Genomic DNA, 21762 nt, shown 5'->3' on the forward strand with positions numbered 1-21762 from the left:
CCTCGGTGCCGGTGACTGCCTGAAAGCGTTAGAAAGTGAAAGGTCGGTGCACCGAGACTTGGTGAGTTAATAACGGAGCTCCTCCATCACTGCAGCAGTAACCGTTGAAGCGGTGAAGAGCTGAGTGAGACGGAGGGAGGAGGAGGAGCTGCTGTGTATAATCAAGGGGCAGAAGAAGCCTTTATCAGCGCTGACGCCATCTTTCCCCGCCTTCATCCAGAGACACAGCATCAGAGAATTCCTGACAGGATACGAGCAACAGGTTGGTTAAAAGGAAACTGGTGTTATATGGCAACTTAACCAATATATTATAACGTGACTATTGGATCTCTGCAATATTAAAGGCGGTCCTTAAAGGAATGAAGACACGGGGCAATATTGCTATTTTACTCTCTTATTTGGAGACATTGAATTCTGCTTGACTGCTGCGAATTAAAGAGGACTGGTGTATTCATAGCAGGGAAGCTATTAAAGGAAATGTGTCACCCCTTTTTTGAGATATCATATAATGATATCATTCAATTGTGTGTCACATAAGGATTCTCTTAGTACTTTTGCTTCCCCCTAACCCCGCACCTTTCATGCATAAATACCTTTTTTATATTGGTTCAGATGTATGTAAATTGCCCCGGTCCAGTCCGATGGGCGGGGCTTATTCACCTGCTCCCCCCCTCCCTGTCTTGTTCTACGCATTTCTTCTTTCTTCTTCCTGCATTCACGTAGTTTCAGCACTTGCGCATTGCAAAGGCCTCTGGAGCTTATGCAGTATGCTTTGCCAAACTGTGGGCAAAGCATATAATCGTTACTGCGCATGCGCCGGTATTTTCCCTGCGTCTATGACCCAGAAGTCTTCATATGCATATGAAGACTTAAGTAAGGGTTCTTGATATAATTTGCAGATCTGACTCATATAAGTCAAAGCTTATATACCTGACTTTATAATTAACATTCTGTATAACAGCTTATAAACGCCATATTAAGATATACTATGGAAACAGGAGGTGCTAGAGCCAAAACCAATAATAAAACAGGAGGACACCACTCCAGTTGTTAGGCGTCGGGTTCCTGTCGCTACACAGCAGGAACCCCAAGCCTTGCCTTCGGCGGTCTCCCATTCCTCTCCGGACGCAGAGGTGGCTGCTCAGCAGACTCGTCGATCCCAGCGCTCTGCTCAGACCAGCACTGTGGGTTTGGTTGCTGTTGCTACCTCTGGTCCAGCTATAGCAACGCATGCTGGTCAGTAGAGAGCTACTCCAGGGACTAAGTCCTCTTTTCGGCCCACTGAGCATGCCCGTGGGACGATCTCTCATTGGAGATCGGAGGTTAAATGCTCATGTCCTTCTCCAGCTCGGACTGGACCATCAGGAAGGTCTCAGAAGGATGCTGCTATAAAAGGGTTGCATGGCCGCTCGGCCATGTGCTATTATACACAGTAATTGGTAGAGATGTGTGTGATGATGGATGTTTGTGAACTGCTGAATGACTCATTATGAAACCCCTTCCCTTTGATACGAATGTTGTTAGGGTTTAGAGCCCGGTCTCAGCACCTAGTTGTGGCACTGCCTAGCGCCGCAGTGCTTCCAGCACCTCTCACATGCTGGTGCCAGAGTGCGTCTCTCTATCTTAGACACTACTCTACTGCAGCATCTGACAGAGCGGCGCCGTGCACGTCCTATGCGCTTTCCAGTCCTGAACTTAGGCTAGTTAGTGGCATCCGCCAGAGCTGCTCTGTACACATATAGTGCGGTAAGCAAATATCAGCTGCGCCCTGTGTCTGGTAACAGGGCAGAGCATTTTATAAGAATCTGTCCAGGCATCGCTGTTGCGGTGCTGAACGCTAGTGGGGCTAGAGGGACTCTAACCCTGTGTCCTTGGGGCAGAGTCCTGTGTCTTTGCACTAGCGCTCCTCCGCTGAGTCCTGTGAGGATAAACAGGCTCTGGCACGTGTTCCAGCGGCTCAGTGAGGTAACTGAGTTCGCTCCTGTACACACCGGGTCAGCAGTTATCCCGCCAGTGTCTAATTAGTGCTTCGCCATTACTAAGTAAGCAGCAGTTAACATCTGTGTACAGTGGACCCCGGGCTGCGAATGGACCTCTATACCATCTTATATTATTTGTTACGTCCCGCAAGCCCATAACATTATACTAGCGCCAGGGTCTGGCTAGTAATGGCGGACGAACAGCGACTTCTCAGGTGCATCCAGCAGCTGGAGGGCAGGTTGGCGGCTCTCGAGCGCTCAGCCTCAGATGTGGATGTAACCACGGTCGCTGTTCAGGCAGCTATGGAGGCTGCCTCCCATGTGACCACTGCCATCCCTGCCCCGACTTTGTCCTGTCTTCCACTGCCCGAAAAGTTCTGGGGCAATGCTGTCTCTTTTTGGGTTTCACCAGCCAGTCTGCTATTCAGCTTGAGCTGCTGGCTGCCCGATTCCCCTTGGAGCGGGCTAAGATGGGATTTGTAGTTTCACTCTTGACGGGCAGGGCTTTGGAGTGGGCCACACCACTGTGGGAGCATGGTGATCGGGTGGTGCAGAGTGCCTCGCAGTTCTTGGCTACTCTGAAGCAGGTATTCCTGAGACCGCAAGTCACTCACGATACCGTGCTCCAGCTACTGGCACTCTCACAGGGCTAGTCCTTGGTCAGCAATTATGCCATCCAGTTCCGGACCCTGGTCTCTGAGCTGGAGTGGCCAGACAAAATCCTCATCCCAGTATTCTGGAGAGGTCTGGCTGACCACGTGAATGACGCCCTGTTCACCAGGGAGATTCCCACTACACTGGAGGAGCTTATTGCCGTCTCTACCTGTATTGACCTTCGCTTTGTCGAGCAAGGGTTGGCACGGGCCCAGTGTAGACAGAGGTTTAGGTTGGCACATAGTTTTTCTAAACCTCAGGACTCTTCCGATAGGGCGTTCGAGCCCCAAGAAGCCGCGGAGGGTTCTCGCTCATGAACTAGGTCTCAGTCTGCTCGAGCACCCGTGGTCTACTATATGTGCCGGCAGTCTGGTCACCTTGCCAACAGGTGCTCACAGCAGTCGGGAAAATTCGGCTGCGTTTTCTTCCAAGTTGTCCTTTGAGAGGACGCTTGAGTTTGGTTCATCCACTCTGGCAGTGGAGGTATGCGTGGACTCCGGAGCGGGGGGCAATTTTATGTCATCTGCCTTTGCCCAATGGCACGCAATACCCCTGGTTATGCTATCCAAACCAGTCACCATCAGAGTGGTGAATGGTGTGACCCTACCCTCACAGGTTACACACCAGACCGCCCCTTTGGTACTCTCGGTGTCTCCATCCCATCAGAGACAACATCCCTTCTCTTCATGCCCGAGGGTATCAATCAGGTCCTTTTAGGGGTCCCCTGGCTACACTACCACTCCCATCATATAGAGTGGTCATCAGGGAGAATTCTGGGGTGGAGTAAAACATGTGAGGGTAGATGTTTGAGGGAGTGCGTTCAGGTTGCCTCCACCGAGGTCCCCGCAGATCTTTCCTCTCTCCACAAACACTATTGACAGTATGCAGACGTGTTCTCCAAAAAGGCAGCGGAAACCCTTCCACCGCATCGCCCTTATGACTGTCCTATTGACATCTTGCCTGGTGCTGAGCCTCCCCGGGGTCGAGTCTACCCCTTATCTCTCCCGGAGACAGAGGCCATGTCTCAATATATCAGGGAGAATCTGGCAAGGGGATTCATTAGGAAGTGTGTCACCAGCGGGGGCAGGATTCTTCTTCGTCCAGAAGAGTAGAGAACTACGTCCCTGCATCGATTACAGGGGTCTTAACGTCATTACCGTTAAGAACAAATATCCACTGCCCCTGATATCGGAACTGTTTGATAGGCTACGGGGAGCAAGAGTGTTTACCAAATGTGAGGTAGCGCTGTCATTTAAGAAGGGGATCACTCGCTTGGCAGCCACAAAATCAGATCCAGCACAGGTTATCCATAAACTCAGAATGGTCCATGCGGTTTATTAAACATCATAAACCATGATCAGCAATATATAAACGGCATAGCGTCCATGACAGAGCTTCACTCTGTTAGCAATGTCCAATACGCAGGGTTTTCAGCCTCACAGTTATATCTCACCCCGTCAGGGTTCTCTCATGGCTGCTTCTCCATACTGCATTCATTCCCTCCAGGGAACTCTCAGGAACTTGCAGCCATTAAAACACAGTGTCCACATATGCTGTCAGGCAGGAAGCCCCATCTCAGCGGGACCTTCCACACTGGACCAACCAGGTCCCAGCATTCACCCCAATGTGACCTACCCTGGCCACATTATATGGTCCATAGCCACGCCCACCGGGTCACATGACTCTGACCTCATAACAGGTCCTTCAAGCCTTTACACACTCTTTACAATAGTGCTTTAAACACACTCCCTGGGTGGGTTTGTAGGTAACCAGGCTCCGCCCATCTCTCTAGGTACCTGGAGACTTCTCCCTTACACACTGAAACACCACCTCAGCAGTATCACTGCTGATCAACACATAAGTCTCCATCCCAAAGCCACCCACTTTGATACATAACGGCCATTCAGTATTCTGCCATTCATCCTTTCTCCTGGGACATCCACCCAGCGCCCCCTAGCGGACTCAGTGGTTACTACACCACATACCTCCCCCCTCTGTTCAAACTTGTGGGGTTGAACACACATTACACCAGGGTCTTGCGACCGGGCACTCACTACACCTTGCCCCACAGGTCGAGAGAACCATCTCCATCTGTCATACGGCCTCGTTCCTACGTTAGACCTCCCCCGCCTCCAGTGGTCAGAATATCGGTCATTGGCTTTGACCTTCCAGTCACAATCTGTCTGCGTCATCAGACACTGGTTAGTCACCATCCTTTCTCTATCTAAGCGTCTTGTAACAAATGGTACCCCACCACATCTAAGTTTACTTTTCAGTGCATTAACCTCACAGTTCTTTGCATCTGCTGTCTCTGTAGCAACCTCCAGTTCACACTGTAATCTAAGGTGCAACGTATTGGCACATTGAGCCGCTTTCTCTGCTTCTTCCACCTGACGTTTCAACTCTTTCAGACGCACATCATTTCCCTCCACCAGGTCTTGGTACTGCTCAGATTTACGCCTTTCATCATCCATTTGCCTTAGTACAACCTTCAGTTTTTTCTCCGTACAACGTACTTGTTTGCTAGCAGATTGTCACACTTTAATTTCTGCATCAAGCTGTTCCTCCAGTAGTGCAACCTTTGATTCTAAGCCCTTATTCTGGCGAACTAATTGCTGATGGGCATTCTCATTCTTCTGAGCTTTACTACGTTCTGTCTTCAGATCAGCATCCATCTGGTCAACCTGAAGTGTGGCCTTTCTCAGCTTGTCATTGGCTAATTCAACGTTGCCGTATTCTTCCTCCACTTCTTCAAGCTGGACAATGCGAGAATCTAACCGCCTCTTTTCTTCAGCCAGAGCACCTTCACCTTTGTTGCTGGCAATCACATCAGCCAGTTCATCTTTTTCCTGCTGTGCTTGTCTTTTAGCACACTCTGCAGCAGCAAGCTCCATCTGCAAACGAATCACCTCCGCTTCCATACTTTTCATTTTCTTTTTGTCTTCACACTGTTCCTCACTCAGGCCTGGCCGCTGTAAGTCTTCGTCCCACTTCTCCCGCAGAAGACCTCTAACAGTTTTTACAGTTTTTGTTAGTACTCCTACCTCTTCTCTGAGGGACTTATTCAGACCTTGCCACAATGCCAGGTGACCTTTGAGCTCGAAGACGTCTTTCTATAGCTCATCCAGTCTGTGCTCCCTTTCTCTCTCAGAGCCACAGTCACCCCTAGAGTCTGAGTCATGCCGATCATCCGAGTCAACCCTCCAGTTACCCTCTGACCGTGTGTCCACTCCAGTCACCTCATCTCCCAGCCCACCATCTGTCTTATCACGAGACATCAGGTCCGTCAGTTGGGCAGATGTACTTCTTTTCCCGGTCAGTTCTACCTCTGACCTGTCCACGTCAGGAGCCGTCTCAGTGTCTGCTGGCCCCACAGTCGAAACGTCTCCATCGTCCGACCATACGACATGAAACAAAACATAGTCCCGGCCCCTCTCCAAGGCATAGACTAAGTCCCGTAGTATCCCGCCCCCTTGGCAGACACCACCTTTGGTCCCCTCAAACATTACTCGGTCTGCTGCATAGTTCACCATGACCCCATGTTTACAGCGAACCCTGGCGTTTTTCTCGGTCAGAGATAAAATGAACGGAGTTCCTGTCAGAGTCACCTGATTCTCTGCGTCCAGTCTACCAGAGACTCCTTCCCGATGCAGCATCATGGTACACACCTCTGGCCCATCATTATCCGGAAAATACATGCCGCACTTCTCAAAACTCATACAGACACACTGCGGTTCCCCAGACATACCCACCTTCCTGAACCACCCCAATTTGGGTCACCGCCCCCTCCCGGGACTCCACTCCTTTTTGGGTTACCACCCCAATTTGGGTCACCGCCCCCCTCTGGGACTCCACTTCTTTTTGGGTTACCACCCCAATTTGGGTCACCGCCCCCTTCTGGGACTCCACCCCCTTTTGGGCTACCACCCTGATTTGGGCCACCGCCCCCTTTTGGGATATCCCCATGTCCGTTATACCGGTCTTCTCAGACCACAGTTGACACAACACAGTTTGTCTCTTTTACGATACCACACAAGTCCTTGTTGGCACCACCACAGCTCCTGCGGTCACCGATCACCGACACCACCGGCTGCTGTTCACATACAGCGGCAGGTGTCCTCTTCGTAACCCCGCTGAGTTATGGGAAGCCGCTTGTCCCCTTCGTAACCCCAAGTTACAGGAAGCCGCTTGTCACCTTCGTAACCCCGCCGAGTTACAGCAAGCCGCTAGTAACCTTTTTGACTCTCACTGAGCCACTGCAGGCTGAGTTGAGAAAGGAAGAAAAAAAACACCACAAAAAAACTCACGTGTCCTGTTTGTGTGCTATTCACTACGTTCCGTCTCCGCCTGAGACCATCTGACACACAGGGCGCACCGGGTGCTATTCAGGGAGCGGCCCTCGTCCCAGGGTTTCCCAACACACCGGCCTCACCAGGTCCAGGGGCTTAGCGGGTGCTCTTCAGGACATCCATCTCCTGAGACTGCCCAACACTCACGCCTCACCAGGTCCAAGGTTATACCACGTGCTCCAGGGATCCAATTCTTCTCCCAGAACCTCCCAACACTGACCCTCCAGGACCTTGCTCACTGAACCCTCCAGGTACACAGTCTTTCCCACTGACCCAGGTCAGTACAACACAAACACCTGTCCGTTACCTGTGTCGGCCACACAGGTCCTCGGATACCTTTTTTCCACAGAGGCACCCTATAGCAATCACCAGTCTCTTTCTCACTGACCCTGGTCAGTACAACACGGCTTTCACGGCCGTCACCTGCTGGCCGCGCAGGTTCTCAGACCCCTCTACCGCAGAGGTGTCCTATAAGTCTCTTTCTCATGGGGAAACGGCCGCACTGGGCTCACTGATCCGGACAGTGCCTTACTCACTAGGGCGCCCCACGGTTCCAGAACCACAGCCGGGCAGTGGCTTCCCCAACCGTCAGCCCTCCTGGCTCAGCGTTGCCCTTAGCAACCGACTTTGCAGTCCTTTTCCGTTGCTCCCAGCAACAAGGCTAAAATACTGCCCATAGCTTTCTCCACCAAATGTGAGGTAGCGCTGTCATTTAAGTAGGGGATCACTCGCTTGGCAGCCACAAAATCAGATCCGGCACAGGTTTTCCATAAACTCAGAACGGTCCATGCGGTTTATTAAACATCATAAACCATGACCAGCAATATATAAACGGCATAGCGTCCATGACAGAGCTTCACTCTGTTAGCAATGTCCAATACGCAGGCTTTTCAGCCTCACAGTTATATCTCACCCCATCAGGGTTCTCTCATGGCTGCTTCTCCATACTGCAGACATTCATTCCCTCCAGGGAACTCTCAGGCACTTGCAGCCATTAAAAAACAGCGTCCACACGTGCTGTCAGGCAGGAAGCCCCATCTCAGCGGGACCTTCCACACTGGACCAGCCAGGTCCCAGCATTCACCCCCATGTGACCTACCCTGGCCACATTATATGGTCCATAGCCACGCCCACCAGGTCACATGACTGACCTCATCACAGGTCCTTCAAGCCTTTACACACTCTTCTCCCATTCATCCTTTCTCCTGGGACATCCACACAGCACCCCCTAGCGGACTCAGAGGTTACTACACCACACAAACTTGATCTGTGGGAGGCTTTCAACCTGATTCGCATCCGAGAGGGGGACGAATGGAAAACGGCATTTAATACCAGGGATGGGCACTATGAATACCTGGTGATGCCCTTCAGGCTCTGTAATTCTCTGGCCTTCTTCCAAGACTTTGTGAATGATATTTTCTGGGATATGCTTGCCATCTCGGTAGTAGTCTATCTGGATGATATTCTCATCTACTCTCCAGATATCGACTCCCACCAGAGAGATGTTTGCAAAGTTTTCGACCTCCTGCGGGCAAACTCCCTCTTTGCCAATTGGGAGAAGTGTGTGTTTGAGCAGGAGTCTTTGCCTTTCCTGGGCTATATCATTTCCGTCCAGGGATTGGCCATGGATCCTGCCAAACTACAGGCGTTGATGGATTGGCAAGAACCCCACTCCCTTAAAGCGGTGCAGCATTTTATGGGGTTCATAAGTTACTATCGCCAATTTATCCCCTACTTCTCAATTTTGGTAGCCCCCTTTGTGGCCCTCACCAAGAAGGGTGCAAATCCCAAGTTGTGGTCAGAACCTGTCTCCAAGGCCTTCTCCTCCATTAAGACCCATTTCGCTAGCGCTCCCATTCTACATCGCCCCAATGTAGATAAACCCCTAATTCTGGAGGTGGATGCCATCGTGGGATGCAGGGTGGTACACGGAAAAAAGTTTTATTTGGTGGACTGGAAGGATCATGGTCCAGAGGCTCAGACCTGGGAGCCAGAGGAGAACATCCACGCTCCACTTCTCGTCACGGCATTTGAGCATAGCAAGGCTAAGAGAGGAGGGGGCCCTAGGAGGGAGGGTAATGTTAGGCATCGGGTTCCTGCTGTTGCACAGCAGGAACCCCAAGCCTTGCCTTCAGCGGTCTCCCATTCCTCTCCGGACGCAGAGGAGGCTGCTCAGCAGACTCGTCGATCCCGGCGATCTGCTCAGACCAGCATTGTGGGTTTGGTTGCTGCTGCCACCTCTGGACCAGCTACAGCAATGCATGCTGGTCAGCAGCGAGCTACTTGAGGGACTAAGTCTTCCTTTCAGTCCACTGAGCATGCCCGTGGGACGATCTCTCACTGGAGATCGGAGGTCACATGCTCAGGTCCTTCTCCAGCTCGGATTGGACCATCAGGAAGGCCCCAGAAGGATGCTGCTATAAAAGGTTCGCTAGTATACACAGTAATTAGTAGAGATGTGTGTGATGACGGATGTTTGTGAACCGCTGAATGACTCATTATGAAACCCCTTCCCTTTGATAGTTGTGGCACTGCCTAGCGACGCAGTGCTTCCAGCACCTCTCACATGCTGGCGCCAGAGTGCATCTCTTTACCTTAGGCACTACGCTACTGCAGGTACTGCATCTGTTAGAGCGTCGCTGTGCGTGTCCTATGTGGTTTCCAGTCCTGAGCAGTGGCGTCTGCCAGAGCTGCTCTGTACACATATAGTGCGGTAAGCTAAGTGCAGCTGTACCCTGTGACTGCTAACAGGGCACAGCATTCTATTAGTGTCTGTCCATGCATCGCTGCTGTGGTGCTGAGCACTAGTGGGACTAGAGGGGCTCTAACCCTGTGTCCTTTGGGCAGAGTCCTGTTTCTTAGCACTAGCGCTCTCCTGCCGAGTCCTGTGAGGATTAACAGGCTCTCGCACTCATCCCAGCAGCTCAGTGAGGTAACTGAGTTTGCTCCTGTACACACCGGGTCAGCAGTTATCTCGCCGGAGTCTAGTTAGTGCTCCGCCATTACTAAGCAGCAGTTAACATCTCTGCACAGTAGACCCCGGGCAACAAACGCACCTCTATACCGTCTTATATTATTTGGTGCGTTCCGCAAGCCCATAACACCAGTAAGACCAAAAATTCAAAAGAGAAAGAAATTCCAAGACAATCAACTACGAAACCAAATGAGGATTTTTCGAACTTACTAAGTCCTCCAAGGTCTCAGCCACTCCCTGAGAGCGAGGACCGATTATAAAACTGACCAAATTTTCCTCGATACCCATTTTTAATGAAACTTAAAAAAATGGAAACGATTTGAGTCATATAGTGTCAAAATCTTATCAACAATGAACTACTAATAGAGGAAATGATAATATCGAGCCACATATTTCTACAGTGAAAAGCAACACACCAGAAAATATGGACCTTTCAAACATTACTAAAAGTAAAGGATCTGACAGCAGAGCCCCTGATAAAAACTCCTTAAATGCCGATTCAGATAGCTTATAGGACGAGTTTTCCCCTAACATGAGTCCAAATAAACAATATCCTAAAAAAATATGATCAAAGCTCACGAGTCCACCGTTTGCTCCATTCCTTAAGATGAGCTATGAGGATTTCATTTCCTCAGATAGACAAGTAACAGAAGGCTTTATTGCCACACTATGCAAATCTTTTAATGATTCCATCAAGAAGGGTTTTGAGGCACAAAGCAAAACACTCCAGGAGATACAGGGTTCTTTTTCTCGGAGATTTGAAGTTAATGAAAAAAGAATCTCAGAGGTGGAAACAAAAATCAACTCCCTTTTGGAGGAAAACTCTGTCCTTAAACAAGAAAGTCATTCTCTGAAGGTCAAACTCACAGACGCAATAATTTTAAAATAAGGGGGTCTCTGAAAACTTACGTTAAAAACTTATTTAAGAAAGCTATCCCAAAACTGTCAGCTCTAGACCTCACTATTGACAGGATCCATAAACTCCCTAGACCAAAGAATATCACTCCAGACGAAGCAAGATACCTTATACTACACATGCACTTCTTTGACACAAAACAAAAAATACTGAATTATATCAGAGAGAGGTACTTTCCAGAACCCGTATACAAACTTAAACATTTTTGCTGACCTTTCCAAAGCGACGATGGAAGCTAGAAGGGATTTTCGAGAGGTGACCACAAAATTAAGATCTATAGGAGTATTATACAGAAGGGGATTCCCCACCAAAATTCTGGTGTGTCACAGGGGTAAGACTATCCCATTATATACTCCTGAAGGGATACGTTTTATTTCTTCTCTTCAGAGGTTCCACAGTAATAAAGAAAATGGCAGAGCTTTAAATTTCTGATGACCTCGCTTCAATTTGATTCCTAAGTTATAGTGGTTATCACTTTGTTCAACAGTTAGAACAGTCTAATTAATACTGTAGATGGGTGTGTTGCGCCCATGCCCATTTTCTTTGCCCCCAAGGTAGGATAGACATCCCTATAGGTGAAATCATCCAGGGAAATTCACTAATTTGTATTTGTTCTGTTTCATTTCTGTTTCATCACTAAAAAAATTAGTGATAAGTTTACTTTTTTTTGCTCTCATCTTTAGTTGCTATTGTGTAATAAGAAGAGCCTAGAGTAGTCCAAATGAAATTAAAATTTCTCTCATATAATGTTAAAGGTCTAAATAGCCCATACAAATGATTTATCACCTGGAAGGAAATTAAAAATTACCAGGCTGATATCACTTGCTTGGAAGAAGTAAGATTTGCAAGAGATAATCATCCAATATTTCAAAATAAGAACTATCCCCATATTTTCAAGTCACTTCGAGAAAACAAGAGGGCTGGGGTTATCACCTTAGTTAACAACAGTGTCCCATTCCAATTGATAAATGAAGTGATAGACCCTCTAGGAAGGTTTCACATCCTCATAGCCTACTTAAATTCTAAGGCGTGCACAATTGTCAATGTCTATGCACTAAATAGGAGACAAATCCGCTTTTTCAACAAACTAATAAAAAAGGTCAATGAGGTCAGGAGAGGAGATCTAATAATGGCAGGGGACTTTAATGTGGTGCCAGATGCCCTCTTGGACTCATCCTCCTTGGCACGTCGACAGACACAGTCCCTTAATAAATGGATCAATAAAAATGAATTGTTCGACGTATTCCGTTGTCTCAAAGCGTCTTCCAGGGAATTTATGTTTTACTCTACTGTCCATAAATCATTCTCAAGAATTGACTTGTCTCTGACCAATATATTTTCGTTATCCAAATTTACAAAAATTGATATATTAGATAAATCCTTTTCAGACCACTCCCCAATTACAGGTGAATTTATGCTCGGACCCTCCCTCAATAATACTTTTTTATGGAAATCGAATCCAACCCTCTTTAAAATTCCAGAATATAAGAAAATCATAGAGAAGACAATAGTCAATTATTTCGAAGAAAACTCATCAGAGGACATAGACCCGTTTGTCCTATGGTGCGCCCATAAGGTGCTTTTGAGGGGATGCATGATCCAACTTTCATCTAGGCTTAAAAAGAAAAACACAAAATTGATTTCCTCTTTACAATCTCAATTAAAAATAAAAGAGTATTTACAGAAAAACTTAACAACCCCTTCCTCACAAACCCACCGGGAGATTCTACTTTTGAGGCAGAAACTTAAGGCAGCCATTCTTGCTGAGTGTGACGCCGTAATAAGAACCTCAAAATTCAACTATTATTCAGCAACCAACAAACCAACTAAACATATGATGGATAGATTGAAATAAGATCGCATAAGGAAAAAGATTCTTAAAATTAAAACACCCTCTGGGGTCATAAAAACCCAACCTGCAAAAATTGCAAATGTCTTCGCAGACTTTTTCTATAAACTCTCTAATCTAAAACAGAACTCTTCAACCCCTATTCCAGATTCAGAATCCATAAATTCCTTCCTATCTGACCTTAAGCTCCCATAGTTAGAGCCCCCTGATTTGGTACTCTTGAATCAGCCATTCAGAATAGAAGAAATTACAAATGTCATCATCAAACTCAAATCTCAAAAATCCCCAGGGCCGGATGGATTCATAAATGACTATTCCTTCCCCAGAGAAATGCTACAAGCCAATATAATTATGATACTCAAAGATAAGGGGGAATCAGACATGATCCAAAACTATAAGCCTATACCCTTAATCAACGGGGATATCAAAATCTACTCCAAAATCTTAGGTGATCGAATGAAAAATCTTCTTCCCTCACTCATTAAAAATGACCAAATCGGATTTATTACTGGAAGGCAAGCCTCAGATGGCACAAGAAGGAAAGTAAATATATTAAACATAGTAAAATCCCTTAATACCCTCACACTTTTTGTAACATTAGACACAGAAAAGGTTTTTGAAAGAATTAATTGGAATTACCGAAAAGCAACACTATTTAAATTCGGATTCAATGATAAATTTATATCTTCTATTTTTGCACTATACTCAGACTCAAATGCTAAAGTTTATAGTAATAATCATCTCTCTAAATTTTTCCCCATAACCAATGGTACAAGACAGGGGTGCCCTTTATCACCTTTGCTCTTTGCCCTAGCAATGGAGCCATTGGCTGAAAAGGTTAGATTGAAAAATTTGATCACAGGCTTTAATACTCCACACCGCCAACATAACATTACCTTATTCGCTGATGATATTTTTTTGACAATCAAAGACCCCGTAAAATCAATTGCTGCCCTAAAATAGATTTGGACACTTTCTTGAAAATTTCTTAGTTTAAAATTAACTCCCAGAAATCTAAAATCCTGCATTTTTGCTTAAACCAAGACTTAGCCCAAGAAATTAAACAGCAAACTGACAATCTATGGGAAGACAGAAATTAAACAGCAAACTGACAATCTATGGGAAGACAAAGAGATAACGCATTTGGGAATCACACTAACAAATAAATTCCACTTATTAATTCCTACGAATATAGACAATCTGATTAAAACTATATCCAAAGATTTTGCCCGCTTTAAACTTTTAAACTTGTCCCTTCTAGGTAAGATCCTGGTGGTGAAATCCATTATTTTGCCTAAAGTTCTATACTTATTTCAAACTCTGCCACTGGTGAATTTAGATATTTATTAGGACCAATCCAAAGGGAGCATCATCAACCCATTTTTCAAGCGGTTCTGTCAGCATGGAAGTTGCTGAATAGGCCAGGGAAGGGAAGTTCGAGACTACACCAGATTAAGAATTGTCCCATCTCTTTAATAGCTATAATTTACAAAATTTCAATTCCATCTATTTGGTCGGAAGTGAATCCTTCTATTCATATAGTGAAATCAAACGTACTTATAATTTGCCTTCCTCCCAATTTTTATTTTATTTAATCTTAAAAGAAAACATCCAAAAATTATTATCAAGTAGACCCCTAACCTTAGACATAGTCTCTTCCTTAATAAAAGATACAAAGCATTAAAACAGATGGAGACTTAAAAACATCTATAGCCACTTCAATAAAGACAATAATGAAATTAAAAATATCTACCTACAAAAATGGGAATCTGATTTAAATAGATCTTTTTCAATTGAAACATGGGAAAATGCCATCAAGCACACCTACGCGTCAAAAATTTCCATTCCCCTCCATGAATCCTTTTATAAACTGATTACGAGGTGGTATCTCACACTGATACAGCTTTCACACATAAATGGAGGTACCTCCCCTTTTTGTTGGAGAGGATGCGGAACACCCGCTAACTTATATCATACTGTATCTTCTAGACATGTACAAAAATAAAGAAACTCTGCAAAAAGCCGCTATATTACATATCAATTCTCTTACACATATCAAACTCAAAGTTACGTCACAAATGGCGCTCTTCTCAATAGGACTTGAGGGTGTTGATCCTTCAATTAAATATATAATTATTCATATCTTCCTGGTGATTAAAAATTCAATTGCACTGTGGTGGAGAAAACCCAAACACCAAAATTCTTAGATATTATTAATAAAATTCAACTCCACAGTTTCACTGAAAAAAGGTTTGCTATAAACAATAATTTTCTGCAAAAATACAATATAAAATGGGATTTGTGGAACGCAAAACATCTTGCATTGTAGAGAGAACTTGGCTACTGGGGTCTTTAGTTGTATTAGATTTATAATAGATCTCGAGTTTTATTTACTCATCCTGTAACATCACATATACCAATGGGCATAATTGGTTATTCTTAGGTTTAAATATGATTGTAAATAGTTTGAATTCTCTATTTTTACTATTAAGATACCCTGCCCTTGTTTTACCTCGTTTCCCCATTCTTCTCTTCCTTCTATAAAATTGTTTGAAAATTAATAAAAATATTTTAAAAGAAAATGTTGTACTGCTGAAATTCAGTTCAGAGAAAAAAAATAAGCATGAGCATGAAATTTCCAAGGTTTTGTTGGTACTGTAAAATGTAGCTTCTTTACTGCAGCCCAAAAAAAAACATGGCAAAAAAATGAAACTACTGTGTGTGAACATATCCTTACTCCATTTCTCCTGTGCCATAACTACAGTATGCTTGAAAGGGCAGGTGCAGATGGCCGTAGATTCTCTGCAAATGACACTCTGATCAAACGCTGATCAGAGTGTGAGCACAGTGTGATCAGATTCTCTTGAATGAAGAGAAGATGGAGAAAAAAATGTCTTTATCTTCTCCATTCTGTGAAATTGTACTGTGCTCAGATACCATTCAAGTGCAATCCGATGTTTTCCATGCACTCACTGAATTACATGGCCGAGTGTGTTCCGAATATCTGATCACACTCAGGCATGCAGCGATTTTCCTCGGACAGTCTCTATCCCGAGGAAAAAAATGGACATGTGCACGGCCCCAGAGAATCACATTTGTCCAAGTGTGATCCAATGTTTTGTCGCATCGCACCTTGTAAGGGAGGTTCATTGATTATAGTACATAAGTACATACTGTACAACAGTAGTGTATTTACACAGTACATACAACCTCTTTCCAATATTTCAGATTTAACATTACAGAATGTTCAACATAGTATATTGTCAGCAACCGGCTCACATAACTAACAGACTGCAAAACGGGTTATATGTACACACCTCATTTAAAGAGTTTTCTTTATTTCCATCCCATCCCACCTCCTCTCCAACCTCCCCACCACACTTACCTCATCTCTAACCAACCTCTTCAACCTATCACTAACGTCCGGTACCTTCCCTTCTGCTTTCAAACATGCCACAATCATGCCTATCCTTAAAAAGCCAGCCCTCGACCCAACCGCTATGTCCAGCTATCGCCCAATAGAGTTGCTCCCATTCGCTTCCAAACTCCTGGAACAGCACGTCCACGCTAAACTTTCCTCCCACCTCTCATCTAACTTGCTCTTTGACAATCTACAATCTGGTTTCCGCCCCCATCACTCCACTGAGATAGCCCTGACCAAAATTACTAATGACCTACATACAGCCAAATCAAATGGACAATACTCTATACTCCTGCTCTAGACCTGTCCTCTGCATTCGACACAGTTGACCACTGCCTCCTACTACAGATCCTCTCCTCCTTTGGCATAGACCTTGCCCTATCCTGGATCTCCTCCTACCTTTCCAACCGCACATTCAGCGTCTCCCACTCCCACAACACCTCCTCATCCCACCCTCTCTCTGTTGGAGTCCCCCAAGGCTCTGTTTTAGGACCCTTACTCTTCTCAATCTATACACTTGGTCTGGGGCAACTCATAAAGTCCCACGGATTCCACTACCACCTTTATGCTGATGACACTCAGATCTACCTCTCTGGCCCAGACGTCACCTCTCTGCTGTCCAGAATCCCAGAGTGTCTATCAGCCTTATCCTCCTTCTTCTCCTCTCGCTTCCTCAAGCTCAATGTGGACAAATCTGAACTCATCATCTTTCCTCCATCTCACAGATCTTCCTTACCCGACCTAGCTATAACAGTTAATGACATCACACTTTCCCCAGTACCGGAAGTCCGCTGCCTCGGAGTAACCTTTAACTCTGCCCTGTCCTTCAAGCCGCACATCCAAGCTCTTTCTACCTCCTGTCGCCTCCAGCTCAAAATATTTCCAGAATCCGTCCTTTCATCAACCCTCAATCTACTAAAATGCTTGTGCATGCCCTCATCATCTCGACTACTGCAACATCCTTTTCTGTGGTCTCCCTGCTAACACCCTCGCACCTCTCCAGTCCATCCTTAACTCTGCTGCCCGACTAATTCATCTCTCTCCTCGTTACTCCTCCACTTCTCCCCTCTGCAAATCTCTTCACTGGCTCCCATTCCCTCAGCGTATCCAGTTCAAATTACTAATACTGACCTACAAGGCCATCTATAACCTGTCTCCCCTATATGTCTCTGAACTAATCTCCCGATACCTTCCCTCACGTAATCTCCGGTCCTCCCAAGACCTCCTTTTCTCCTCCACACTTATTCGCTCCTCACCCAACCGCCTCCAAGACTTCTCCCGAATAGCCCCTATTCTCTGGAATTCTTTGTCCCAACAAGTCTGACTATCACCCACATTTGGATCCTTCAGACAGAACCAGAAAACCCACCTCTTCCAGAAAGCCTACAGCCTGCAATGACCCCGCTACCTCCTTCTCTCTCACCACTACTGGTGATATCACCTCAACCAACACCAGAACTGCTGCAACCCACCAACCTACTGTCTCCTTCCCCACCATCCTGTAGCATGTAAGCCCGAAAGGGCAGGGTCCTCTCTCCCCTCTGTATCAGTCTGTCATTGTTAGTTTGTTTACTGCAAGTGATTACCGTAATTTGTATGTAACCCTTCTCATGTACAGCACCATGGAATCAATGGTGCTATATAAATAAATAATAATAATAATGACTATGGAAATTGTAGATTCACTCTGAAGGCATCAAAACTATGAATTAACACATGTGGAATTATATAATTAACAAAAAAGTGTGAAACAACTGAAAATATATCTTATATTCTAGGTTCTTCAAAGTAGCCACCTTTTGCCTTGATTACTTCTTTGCACACTCATGCCTACGTTGAGTACGAACATAACACCCCTAAAGTGAACGTGTGGTGTGGCCTGATGCATGATAAGGTGATAGGCCCATTTCCACGTATCTTGACATGTTGGAAGGGGTCTGGCTTGCGTGTCTGTCCCTATTCAGGTATGCTGTGTTTCTTTCTTATGCATGTCATGCTTTGGCTCCCTATTCACTTACCTACAGTGAGTCCGGTTGGTCCATAGAGTTGGCAATCGTGCACTGGCGCTTTTTACAATTGTATATCTTCCAGATGACTGCCAGACTTACTGCTGTGATTTGTGATCACATATACGTGACAATTTCCACCATGTGTCACTAGTCTTCTTTGATGGCTGTATGATTAATGATTTATTATAACTTACATTGCTATATAATAAGGAGACTTCTCTGGGCTATCTGATACATGATCGATAGGGATTCCTTGTACTCTTTTTATCTAGAATCCTGAATTTTGTTGACAGCACGCAGGGCCTATCTTTGCTATTTTGTATGCCTTGACATCCCCCCTTTTCATGTTAATCTGTGTCATTTTATGATGTAAACTAATAAAATACGATTTTTTATGGGTTCTTTCTGACTGTTGGCTCCTTATTAATCTTTGATGTTGGAATTGTATGCAGTGCCACAATTTCCAGAAGGTGTCATCTTTCAACAGGACGGCGCTCCTCCACACTACATCACCATTGTTCGTTTCTGGATAGAACATTCCCCCGGCAGTGGATAGGAAGGGGTTCTGTCAAGCCATGGCCACCACGATCTACGGATCTGACGCCCTTAGACTTTTACTTTTGGGGTTATGTGAAGCAACATGTGTACATTGAACGTATCAATGACATTAATCACTTAAAACAGAGAATCACAGACATTATTCACGCTGTTACACCAGATGTACTTACCCATGTGTGACAAGAACTTCACTATTGTTTGGATGTGTGTAGAGTAACAAATGGAGCCCACATCGAGCTGCACTGAATAGGTATGAAACTGGGAGAGTTTTTCTTTTATTTGGAGCAGATTTCACATTTCTGTCGTCTTTTGTTGCTTTCCAGTGACTGGTCAAAAGTACACCATGACTTTACGGACACACTGTATATATATACAGCATATACATACTGTAGGGTTTCAACAGTATTGTAGCCGCTTGCGTACTCACAGGGAACAAAAAAGGTGAAAAGCCAAGTGGATGTAAATTTTCACAAGTCACTCTATCAGTAATGCAGTGTAAATTAAACAAATTTAATATTTGTACACTTTGTATTTATACAATTAGTGCATACACAGTGCTGCAACATGCTTTGGTTTGCACATAACATAGTCTCAGCAGCTTTCACCTGTTTACACTTTCTTCATTAAAGTCAGCTTTTAGAGGTTCCATTCTCCAGCCCTTCAGTGAACAAGCAGTCTTCTGTTATAGCCAAATATTTCACAATTTGTCTTATCAGCCCAGAGCACCTGCTGCCATTTTTCTGGACACCAGTTCCTACGTTTTCATGCTCAGTTGAGTCGCTTGTTTTTTTTCCCCATGTTGAAGGTATGGCTTTTTGGGCATAATTCTTCCATCAAGACAACTTTGGGCCAAACTTCTGCACACGGTATATGTATGTACCTGGGTCTCACTGGTTTCTGCCAGTTATGAGATGATTGTACTGCTGGACATTTCAAAGGGAAATAAGCATAATATGACTCTTATCTGCTCCACTAAATCTCCTTGGCCAACCATTGCATCTACAGCACTCAGCCCATTTCTTCATACCTCTTCAAAAGAGCCTGTACAGCATATATTGAAACCTCAGTCCATTTTGAAATCTTTGCCTGGGAGCGACCTTGCTGATGCAGTATAACTACCTTGTATCTTTTTGCTGTGCTCAGTCTTGTCGTGGTGTATCTTCTTTGACATTACACTGTCTTTCACAACCTTTCCTTTGTATCAGTTTGGCTGTTCTTCAGTCTTAAGCCTACTACACAGCTGTTAATATTTCAGTTAATTACTGTGTTTCATCTTACTGTACATATGAAAATGATGATTAACAACTGTTTGCTATAATTGGTTAATCATATACCCGATTAAAATCCTTCAATATCCCTGACTTTGTACAAGTGTACCTAGAAGAATGAATGCTACTTTCAAAGGAAAGGGAGGTGAAGCTGAGCATTGCTTTGATTTAGATTTCTCTTTTGTTCATTCACTTTGTATTTTATTAATTGATGAAAATAATCAAATAACACTTTTGGTTTTAAAGCATTCTCACTTTCCAGCATTTTTTCCACACTTGCCTAAAACTTTTGCACACTACTGTATTTGTACACACACTCTTAAACTTCTGTAATATTTTAGTCTATCGTAGCATAGCTACAAGGATGTTGCGCTTGGTGGCAGTCAATATTACTATGGACAAATGTGTTTTTAAATAGCAAACTCCATATACCTCGACAGCTAGTATATAGTTAGTGGTCTGATGGCCTATTTTTTTGCATTCTTAATTTGAATTGCAAATGTTTTGCCTACATGAGTTTTATAATTTTTATTTTATAGCTATTTTTATTTTTAAAAACTTTTGCATGAACAGCCATATTGAACATACATAGTTCCTTCCTGTATTGTGTCTCCACCACAGTAGAGCGTTTGTGCGTGATTTAAAGAAGCTGAAATGAATACGAGTCAATTAACAAAAAAGATTAGAGATTAATGCAGCTTCCAAGAAATAATGGATTATATTCTCCATCCCGAGACCAGAGACTGTCAGTGGACATGCATGCAAAGCCTTGGCATTATGTATGTTCCTATCCTGTCCTATGCAGGAATCCAGCAATATTATGGAGCTTTATTTAAAGGGTTACTAGGGTGTAAATTACTTCTGCTTCGAGAGGAAAGCAGAGCTGATAAGGTTGCATGGACAGATTCTAACGAAAAAGATTTGTGCCCAATTCCTGCCGATAGTGCATGTGTCCTGACCAGTATCTGTAGAAGTGAAGTCATCATCACCGCTCACCTCCCAATGCAGAAGTGAAAAGTTGCCGAGTTTTTGCAAATTCTCTTCCAAGTAATACAGCTAAGCCGGCAAGTGAGCTACACAAAGCAAGAAGCTTTTTTCTATTGTGATTTCTCTAGCTTTCAGTGCAAAAACTGAAATATTTGTATATTTTTTTACATGTTAATAGAAACAAAGATTAATAAAAATAGTATAAATAAAAAAATTAAACATTTTGCAAATTGAAATATGTTCTTTTCATGTAATACATTTCCTTTAACAATCATGTTCTTATATTAGCCGCCAGGGGGCTGTATCAGGTTTCTTTCTCATGCTATAGTTTTCGAGAATAAGCAGATAAATTGCATAGAAGTTTTTACGCAATTTCGTCCACAACACGTTACAGTTCAATGCCAAAGAAAAGAAAAAAAATCACAATATAGGGAAAACCCATCTATACAATTTTTGGGAAAGGCGATCTCCACTGTATTTTATATTTTTAAATATTCAGTGGAAAAACACCAGGAAAACCCCCTTTAAACAGTCTGAGTAAGATAGGCAAGTGTGTTGGTTGAGCTTACCTTTTACATACTGGTCCCATTTTTTTCTGTAATCCAAATCCATATATACATCAGCACAGAGCTCTGCTGGACAATCGGCCAGGCCACCATAGATTTTATATTCGTACAGACCTGTTTTCTGTAACAGGCAATCATAATTAAGTAACTGAAACATAAAACTGGAATAAAAGCATGCAAACAAAAATAGTCACAAAATTTATATATGGACAAGTCTCGTTATCAAATTAGT

The 21762-nt window shown here is 44.3% G+C and overlaps 1 protein-coding gene across 2 annotated transcripts in view; it reads right to left on the reverse strand.

Annotated features, from left to right (window-relative positions):
• Positions 1-21762, reverse strand: part of PCTP (phosphatidylcholine transfer protein) — a 115839-nt gene that overhangs the window by 34512 nt on the left and 59565 nt on the right. For both annotated transcript variants that reach the window (XM_073588107.1, XM_073588105.1), the window contains exon 2: positions 21534-21651. In XM_073588107.1, the coding sequence (XP_073444208.1) occupies positions 21534-21651 (118 nt within the window). The remainder of the gene's footprint in view (positions 1-21533; positions 21652-21762) is intronic.

The sequence above is a fragment of the Dendrobates tinctorius genome, unplaced genomic scaffold (assembly GCF_039654945.1).
Source record: "Dendrobates tinctorius isolate UK_male_01 unplaced genomic scaffold, ASM3965494v1 ptg000103l, whole genome shotgun sequence".
Lineage (NCBI taxonomy): Eukaryota > Metazoa > Chordata > Amphibia > Anura > Dendrobatidae > Dendrobates > Dendrobates tinctorius.